Source organism: Argentina silus (genome assembly GCF_951799395.1).
Source record: "Argentina silus genome assembly, chromosome: 19".
NCBI classification, from domain to species: Eukaryota; Metazoa; Chordata; class Actinopteri; order Argentiniformes; family Argentinidae; genus Argentina; species Argentina silus.
The window spans coordinates 3,492,489-3,502,488 of record NC_139673.1 but is presented as its reverse complement, the minus strand read 5'-3'; the positions used below and the strand labels follow the sequence as shown (position 1 = coordinate 3,502,488).

Sequence of the window (10,000 nt, the reverse complement as noted above, 5' to 3'; positions counted from 1 at the left end):
CGCCTTACTGTAGCTATTCGTAGCTCCACAAATGTTGATGAATCAGCATGTATTGTAATAATATGTACCCACTCAGTTTAAATACGGCAAGTAATCTTGTACTAATTACCAATCAGAAGAGACTGAATCTGAATGTCTGCTACTGTACAACCCCACTTCCTCACTGGCCGTATCCAGTATTGTTGCATACAGAACAAAAACATCCTCCCTTGTATGCAACTCATCGCTGTCACGCATGACCAGAGCAGTGAGAACAGAACAGGGAGTGGGGCCTGTGGGAGTGGGGCCTGTGCGCCACCTTTTGTTGTGAAATCTCAGTGTGTGTGAATTCCTTGCATCGCTGCGTCACGTGACACGAGGAGCGAGTAAATACAGTGTAGAGGGCCGCAGGCCAAGTCAATAGGCCGGGGTAGCTGGCGTCCTCCCTGGCGTTTAGGACCAGGGAGGACGAGAAGGAGGGAGGGAGGGAGAGAGGGAGGGAGGAAGGAGGGGGAGGGACGAGGGAGGAGGGAGGGGGAAGAGGAGGGGGGGGGGGGGGGAGAGAGAGCTACCAGAGCTTAAGCATTACTGTAAGAGGCTCTGTTACCACACTCTGATAATGATCACTCTGGGATGATGTCATGGCATGGACGCCGTCCAGAGGAGAGCGGGCAATTAGTCACAGCGGCCTCGCCTCGGAACACACAACACACTGCCTCTTAGACGGGGCTGGGAGGACAACACACACTCCCTGTACTCCTTGCTTCTTAGGAGGGACACACACTCCCTGTACTGTATCTAAGCACTAGGGAAAACACTGGCAGGCCCTTTTCAGATAGGCTGGAAGACCTCATTAACAAACAAGATTAACAAACCACCACTGCAATGAATGGGAACAGACACAACCGTACTGTGACTGTGCTACAATACTACAAAGACTTCGACACATGGGTCCAATTTTCACCTTAGCGTGTGTTACTGTTTCACCAGACACGTTTGCGGCGATGTCACAGTCCCATGTGCAGTGTACTGTGCACCCATGGAAACAACCCACTCACTGAACGTCGTCAGGGTGGACACAGGGCCATATATTTTTAAAGAGAGACGTTTGAATAATTGAGATTTTTTGCACTTCATGTTACGTCATGCCTGGCAGGGATGTTATAAGACATGAGTGTTCTTGAAGGAGGAACACGAACGTCCGTAAATTATCAAAAAGGCCAAGACACTGGGGAAGCTCTGTATGTTGTGTAACAATCGATCATCTACAGGCGCTGCCATTCATGAAAACTATTCTATATCACAGGAGGGGGCACACTGTCCAGTATGCTCTGTACAGTAAGGAGGGGCAGGAAGCCTGAGACCTAAATTGATAGAATCGATTTGAAAATAGATTTTCCGATAAGGACATCTGGGATGTTGTTTAGGCACTAGAATTCGCTGACGACACATTTGGACATACTGCTAATATACCTGTTATACTCATATGTACACACACACACACACACACACACACACACACACACACACACCTTACGCACAATATCGTTCAGAGGTTACAATTTTATGAACCTCTGCGGCAGTGCAGTGCAGTGCAGTGTGTAGACTACAGTACACTGCCATCTCAGCTTTTCTGAGACACTCAACGGACTGTAACATCTACCCTGACACCACCGTTGGTGGAGTCCATAATTAAATTAGGGACAGCCTGCCGTGCCACAGACGGCCATTCTAAATGCTTTTTAGAGAGAAAGCAACTGAGAGCTCTGTAAAAGCCTTTCCCTGTCTACTGAGCCTCCAGAAGGGGGGATAGAGAGAGGGAGATGGGGGGGGGGGGGGTTATGTCAGGTGAACTCATGGAGGAGGAAAGAGATGAGCACAAAGGAGTGTAGTGCACCCCAGCCCTAGGGCTCTGCAGGATCTTAGTCTACTGTACTGTGTGATGGGCTCAGGCAGTCAGACTGCATGGGTCTGGGTCTGGGGGACTGTCAGCTTGCCTCCTGTCTCTCTGAATCAGCTTCAGCAGCGGAGACAGACAGACGGCAGGTCATGCCATGTCAACTGGGCAAATATGCAGATTGTGCTTTCATGACTAAATCATCGTCCGGGGAGAGGAGGAGGAGGAGAAGGAGGAGGAGGAGGAGGAGGGAGAAGAGGAGAGGAGAGGAGGAGGGAGAGCCTGCAGAAGAAGAAGGCACTGGCGCTGTCTGAGAGCCAGAGGTCCAGCAACACTGTGCCAAGAGGAAATCTCTAGAGCGAACGATCTGGTGCTTTGGGGGGTAATCATACATACAGTATCCGTTCCACAGGCCTGTCCTCTGGTCAGCACCTAGTCTCTTACCTTAGATAAGACCGTGTTTCGTTAAAAGTCTGGCATGTAAGATGAGTACCTTACAAGTCAAGACACGGGCTTTATCTGGCCATGACAAACGCACTGGGAAAGGCGAAGTTTCCCCACATTTCATCATCTGCCTTTCGAGGCAGCTCGGAGCAGATTCCTGCCCTCGACGCCGCGTAAAAGACAAAGGTCTCCAGCCCCGGTGTGCAACACCCTGTCTCCTCTAGAACAACAAAGAACATTGTACATGTCCAAACCGGCAGCTCTGAATATTTCAGCGCTCGTACCTATAGTCAAACATCAAACGTCTTACGCATAAGCACACGTTTTGACAGCTTCTCTCGTAGGGGGAATGTGTGTCGAGGGCCTCAGATGCTTGTCAGACGTGACGTCTGTCGTCAGAACGCCCGGCGCAGGCCGTGCAGACTGAGCAGCACGCCCAGAGGGGACGGGGTTAACCCGCACCTGCCACCCTCTGTCTGTCACATGACACATAGCGGCCATTTCAGGCCGCGGGGGCATTGTGTACAGGCCAGACGATTCAGAGGGTTGACATGGCCAGCGTGCTTCCAGGGCTCCACTCCTCTCTCTCTCTCCACTGGGCCAGGCTGCATGCATAGCGCCTCTGACTGACGCCCATATAAGGAGCGCAGTGGGACCGCTCCAGCAGGTGCACCTGTCAGAGCAGCCGGGGGGGGGGGGATGTTGATTGGTGGAGAGACACTTGCTGGTGAGAGGCTCAGCATTTGAGTGACATTTGGAAATGTACTGTATGTATTTGATCGTTCATTTGTGAAAAGACCATTAGACAAGCTCGCCATGAGGGACATTAAACCATACCGAGTTGTGTTCCCAAAAGACACACACACACACACACACACACACACACAGATAGACACACACAGATAGACACACACACACACACACACACACACACACACACACACACACGCACACACACACACATGCATGCATAGCTGGCCACTAGAGAGCGAAGATGACACTGGCGAAAGGAACAGTTGGACATGTGACCTTGGCTGTGTCCTTGGTGGTGTGACACTGTGCGGACAGACAGCAGTACGGCTGTTGTCCTAGCAGCTGCTCCTGCCTCCTCTCATGGTGATAGCAACACTTAGCAACTAACTTGTTTTCCTTTACAGGTTTGTAAGGGCATCTTGACGAAATACACTCACCGAGTACTTTATTAGGAACACTATACTAATACTGGGTAGGGCCTCCCTTTGCTCTCAAAACAGCCTCAATTCTTTGTGGCATTTTTTCCACAAAAAAATGTGGAAACATTCCTTTGAGATTCTGGTCCATGATGAGGTGATTGAATCACGCAATTCCTGCAGATTTTCAGGTGCACTTTCAAGCTGTGAATCTCCCGTTCTACCACATCCCAAAGGTGACTGGGAAGACCACTGAAGGACACTGAACTCATTGTCATGTTCATGAAACCAGTTTGAGACGACTTTTGCTTGCACCACCTCCACCATGAGAAGAGGTACAGGTGTTCGAGAAGAGGTACAGGTGTTCCTAATAAAGTGTTCAGTGAGGGTACATTAGTGTCGTTCCACAGAGATATGTTATTGGGTGTACCATTGTGACATCATTTCTAGAATAGTCTCAAGTGGTCCTCTGTGGCTCAGTTGGTAGAGCATGGTGCTAACAACGCTTAGATTGTGGGTTCGATTCCTGCTGGGATCATATATACTGAAAAATGTATGCACGCACTGCAATATAAGTTGCTTTGGATAAAAGCGTCAGCTAAATAGCTTATTATACAATAAATGTCCTACTTTAGTAGGATACTGCACATTGATATATGTGTATGTAAAAAGGTATTTTGGCGTCTTCTAGGCCCCAGAGAAACAATCTAATTCATATGAACAAATGAACCAAACCAGCACTCTAAACACACTTCATCATCACAGCTCTGGTGTGTGTACGTTCATCTTAGTGATGATGAACGGAGCTCGTATAAATATTTGCGTGAACAATTCCCATTTATAGTTTCTAAATGACAGACCATAATGTACAGTCCAAATACAATACAACATGCATCTCTCCCAACCCTCGATTCGGGGAACCCGGGATCAGCAGTCCGGGCCAAAAAGACTCAACCTTCTATGCTCTCCCGACAATAAATGCATTCAGGGACTTATTGAGCGCGACAGTGGCTCTCTCAAAGAGAAATATGTGCCGTGTGATACATGGGAAAAATGGCGGCGGATAGCAGAATTTTCCCAAGTGTTATGGTTCGGTAGCAAACAAACTGCTGATTAAAAATGTTGCTGAAAACTGTGCAGGATTGAAACGTCGCCACAGAGTGTATAGGGGGACATGCTCTAAGTGCATGCTCTTAGTAACGATAACAAAATGTGTTTTTTGGTGGGGGGGGGGGGGGGTTGCACGCCGTCGGCACTGGACCAAAAAAAATAGCACTAGACTCCTGGGTGTTTGTAAGGACACACTGTAGCCACGGAGCTAATGGACGTGTCCTGAGGGACTGACTTACCCACTGTGCCAGCCCCGGGGCCAGATCCGTTTGGCACCGCGAGCTCTGCTGCGCTGGCCTGCAGGCCACCTGAGGAGAGGGGCAGAGCGGGGAGATCAGCCATCTGCAGGCTGCTGTCCACCCATATGTGAGCAGCACAGTGAGAGCAGGATAACGCTGCACGCTTCATTACCCGCGTCAACGTTTGTGGGGCGCATGAAAGAGGGGATTCTGAGAAGGGGGATTCACTAAATACTGGGGGGGGGGGGGGGGGTTGTTTAAAATGCATGTTTGGTGGTTTTACACACGCACACACACACACACACACACATAGACAGAGACAGGGAGGGATGCAGACACACATACACGCACACACACACACACACACACACACACACTCTCTCCCTCTGTCACCTGCGTTGCCTGCGCTGGGGGGTCGTTGAGGGGCTGATTGTGGGGAAGCCACATTCCTGTGTAGGTGTCCGTGGGGTGTGGACAGCATCCCGGCGTCGCTGAGGGCCACGGTGGCTGCAGACAGGGCCTGGGAGCTCAGACCTCCAGGGCTGTAGGACAGGGAGCTGGAGTTGGACCCGGCCAGCGCCACATGCATGGGGAAGTTCTGCTGGGGCATGGCGTTGGGCTGGAGGAGGGAGAGAGAGAGAGAGAGAGAGAGAGAGAGAGAGAGAGAGAGAGAGAGAGAGAGAGAGAGAGAGAGAGAGAGAGAGAGAGAGAGAGAGAGAGAGAGAGAGAGAGAGAGAGAGAGAGAGACTTAATTTAATCTAACATCAATCCAGGTTAGTGTCTTTGAGATCAAATCTCCTTTACAGGAGAGACCTGGTCCAACTGAGTGGGCTGAGTTAGACTCAGAGAGCTATTCACACAGGTGCAATAAGGAAGGTCGTTATATCAGTGCAGGACATTGATCACAGTACATAACAGTCATTGCAGTGTGCATCATCCATACTTGGTCCTCTGTGGCTCAGTTGGTAGAGCACGGTGCTAACAACGCTAAGGTTGTGGGTTTGATTCCCGCTGGGACCATATATACTGAAAAATGCATGCACTCACTGCAATGTAAGTCACTTTGGATAAAAGTGTCAGCTAAATGGCATATATGCACAAAAGACAATTACATCATAAGACACACTGTGAATATTCATGTATATATCACTATACAATAGGGCATTTACTGGGTTGATAGAAATAATAACAGAATTTGTTGTTGTAAGACACTGAATCGCTGTTGCATGAGATTACGCTTCATCATCATCTGCATTGTACAGACTCCAGACATGGTTACTCAGTGGTGAACATGTGACATGCATTTTCAGCCCACAGCTGGTGGCATCGCATCAGCAGAACGGTGCAGTGGGGTTGTTAGTGACATCGTTAGTGGGTTAGTGATGACAAGACAAGGCGTGCTTTCAGTGTTCTAACATCATCATCATCATCATCATCTTCATCGTCATCATCATCATCGTCTTCAGACTTATAAAACACGGTTGGGGGAACAATGATGGAATGCTGGCTGTGTGGTCAACCGCTACAGTAAGATGGATGTTACCTCGAGAGTGTCAACCCAGATAAGAGCTGACCCCGATAATCAATCTCAACGGTGGAATGTTGACTTGTTAGGGCGTAACCGTGAGTAACAGAAATGCTGTGCTATTCTGCTTGTGTGACCTATGTTGGTGCGAGGAGGAGTTATTATCAAAACAAAAGCAAAGGATTCCAACTGAAATAAGGAGAGAAGTAAGGGGTGGGGTGGGGGGGGGGGTGGGTTGAGGGGTGGGGGGTGGGTTGAGGGGTGGGGTGGGGGGTGGGTTGAGGGGTGGGGGGGGGTGGGGGGGGGGGGGGTGAGGGGTGGGGGGGGGGTGGGTTGAGGGGTGGGGGGGTTGGGGGGGGGGTGAGGTGTCTTTATTTGCCAAGAAGCCAAGCCAAAAACATTCCTTTTACTTACGATTTTATGATTTCTCATCATATTATCAAACTCCTCATTAATCTTTTTATATTTCTCTTCAGTGTGAGGGGTGAGGACATAGGAGGCATCGGGGTCCGGGCTATCACAGCCTCTGTGTTCTTTCTTGTTTAGCGCCTGTGGTGGACATCAACATAAAAGACAGGAATCAACACAAAATGGCGGAGAAGAGGAAAGGGGTGGTACTTACAGCGCAGCGCCTGTACATTAGAGCACTCTCTTCGTTTAGCTTGGCGAAACGCTCATCCATGTCTGGGCTGTGGCCAAAACAGTCCTCAACCTCAGGACTGGCACAGTCAGTATGGCCTTTGTTTCTTAATTTCTGAAATAAAATTGGGACATTTACAAACTACACTAGTACATTGTACTACAACTATACTATACAGTGTGTGGCTTTGACAGTTCAGTACACTTCCAAGACAAAACCTTACACTAGATCTTATCTCTGTGGTTGTATGTCAAAGACACAGTGGATGTGAATGGCATTCAGTTCAGGCCAATATTCATTCAGTGTGACCTTTCTGAATAGCCCGTGTCCAGTGGCTAAACGGACTCTGTCTGGGTCTGGGGCTGGATCGATAGTCTGTGTCTGTGTTTGGGGCTGGGGCTCAGGCTGGGTTCTCTAATGAGGTTCCCTCTCTCTCTCTCTCTCTCTCTCTCTCTCTCTCTCTCTCTCTCTCTCTCTCTCTCTCTCTCTCTCTCTCTCTCTCTCTGTCTCTCTGTCTCTCATCTGTCTCTCTCTCTCTCATCTCTCTCTCTCTCTCTCTCTCTCTCTCATCTCTCTCTCTCTCTCTCTCATCTCTCTCTCTCTCTCTCTACCCAGTCATGACGTTCAGAGCATGTGCTGTCCTCCTCTCCTGTATGGAGCAGCTGCTGGCGTCTGACAGCTCAGACGGTTGGGTGACACTGACCCAGAGCTCCATCTGAGGCCCAAATAATTCCCCATCTCTCCCACTGCCACGTACATTCAGCGTCAGCATGCATTACTCGTATGTTATGGTTTTTGTTTTGTTTTACTTGACCTGTTAAGCGCTCTGGGTTTTACGATACAAGTGCTACGTAAATTATTATTATTATAAGAGCTTTTTAAAGAGCATTGTTTTAATAATTACATCAAAACGGTACCATTCTCAGTAACAATAACTAATAACATTTAAATAAAAAATATTCTGGTACTACTATTACTTAGTGAAGCACAGTATTCTATATATATATTCTATATATATATAGGAATAAATAAAACACAGTAACATCACTAATAATAATAAATAACTATAATCTGTTCAAATGGTGCTTCTAAGCCTTGGCCACCACATGTCAGGGCATGTATAGTGAATCCCACAGCCTGTTCCCACTTCCCGCCCCTAGTAAATGGCCTCAATGAGCAAATGGTGGAGCAGGTGTCCCTCTCTATCCAACACCTGTCATCTCCTCAGCGCCCCTGTGGCCAGCGGGCCTTACCCTGCCTGTACCCTGCCCATACCAAGCCCGGCCCCAGCCCATACCCGGCCCCAGGGGCCGGCCCATGACCGTAGAAGGACCTGCCTCTGTCAACCCTTGAAGGTCACTGACCGTGGTGACCTCACCCAGGACAGCTCTCACATGAGCAGCATGGATGTTTGTGCGATGAGTCTGTCCATACAGTAAAGCCCCTGGTCTGCCATGAGCCCAGAGAGGATACAAATAACATGTCTATGGTATGGTAGTGAGCTGGTGACAGAGAGGGAGAGAGAGAGAGAGAGGGAGGGAAAGAAAGGAAGCGAGAGAGTGAGAGAATGCTTTGACGACAACATCACAGAGTTTATCGATCGTTAAACTAGTAACTAATTGTTTCAGAAATAAACAACTAGCATGCGTAACGTCGAGGTGATTCACCATACAACAAGCTTGTTGTTCTGACCGGTAATCTCTTTTATTGTGTCTGTGCAGGGTCTATCAGCTAGCTAGCTAGTGTCTCTGGACATTATCTCCAGACAGCCATGCAGCTTCTCCTGCCCAAACTGCCTGCTGTCATCATGGGAGGCTGTGACGGGACCCACTGTAGTCTTATCTCCCTCTGCCAAAGAGATAGAGGCTAGGCGGGAGGGTGGGGGGAAGGGAGGGGGGGGGGGGGGGGGGGGGTGGGAGGGTGGGGGGAAGGGAGGGTGGGGGGGGGGGGGGGGTGGGAGGGTGGGGGGAAGGGAGGGTGGGGGGGGGGGGGGTGGGAGGGTGGGGGGAAGGGAGGGGTGGGGGAAGGCGGGAGGGGTGTGGGGGAAGGGAGGGAGGGGGGGAGGGGGGGAGGGAGGGCGGGAGGGTGGGGAAAGGGAGGGAGGGGGGAGGGGGGGGGGGGGGGAAGGGAGGGAGGGGGGGAGGGAGGTGGAGGGCCTGGGTAGGGGTTTGAGCTGAAAGTGGTTAACAAGCACCGGGGAGGATAGAGGGAAGGAGAGCACTATCCTCTAGTTTCTTTTAAATGTGTTTCAAGATATTGCGAAAGGCAGACATTGCTATCGCTATTCCAGAGAAAGAAAGAATCTTGTTAATGTAGGTTGTGGGTTTGGTTCCTGCTGCAATGTAAGTTGCTTTGGATAAAAGCGTCAGCTAAATGGCATATATCATATATATTATATGAATGTTCCACACTGTACTTGACGGGGCCTTAGCTTGACTACCCAGCGCCATTGTGTCTTGGCGTGTACAGCAAATGACTGACTGGATGTTCTGTCATTAAGATTGCAAAGGTACCAGTACGATACACTTACTGCAGTCTAAACAACCTCAAAACATCAGCGTCCTGTTCCTCTCAGAGCAACCTCCAGCTCAGACCACACTAAACTGTAGCTGCACTTATTGTGTACCAACTGTGTACTCACTTTAAGCACATAAACATGAGTGATTAGACTCATTAGAGGTTTAACAGTCTCCCTGCAACAACTTCTTGATTTGGTTTCCAGTTTATTGTTCAGCAGGGCGGAGAGAAGCACACCATCAGAACAAAGGAGCTGGGCTGTAGGAGGGGAAACATGGGAAAGGGATGGCTGCAACTCCACACTTACTACAGAAGAAGACGTTCACGCCTCAACCCCAGGCCTTGTTGTGTGCTGTGTCAACATCCTATCTATGAATCAACGAATCTCAATAAAACGTACGCTTAACGCACACTTAATATGAAGATAACACTTCATATAAAGGTATAACTGACTTGACGCCTATTACATTTATAGTGGAT

General features: G+C 49.3%; 1 protein-coding gene across 2 annotated transcripts in view; it reads right to left on the bottom strand.

The window, feature by feature from the left end:
• Positions 1-7,103, bottom strand: part of LOC310820026 (myocyte-specific enhancer factor 2A-like) — a 15,119-nt gene extending 8,016 nt beyond the window's left edge. For both annotated transcript variants that reach the window (XM_083691495.1, XM_083691496.1), the window contains exons 1-4: positions 6,986-7,103; positions 6,778-6,912; positions 5,232-5,457; positions 4,839-4,907 (exon numbers count right to left, since the gene is read on the bottom strand). In XM_083691495.1, the coding sequence (XP_083547621.1) occupies positions 4,839-4,907; positions 5,232-5,457; positions 6,778-6,912; positions 6,986-7,045 (490 nt within the window). In that variant the 5' untranslated portion in view covers positions 7,046-7,103. The remainder of the gene's footprint in view (positions 1-4,838; positions 4,908-5,231; positions 5,458-6,777; positions 6,913-6,985) is intronic.
• Positions 7,104-10,000: the final 2,897 nt, after the last annotated feature.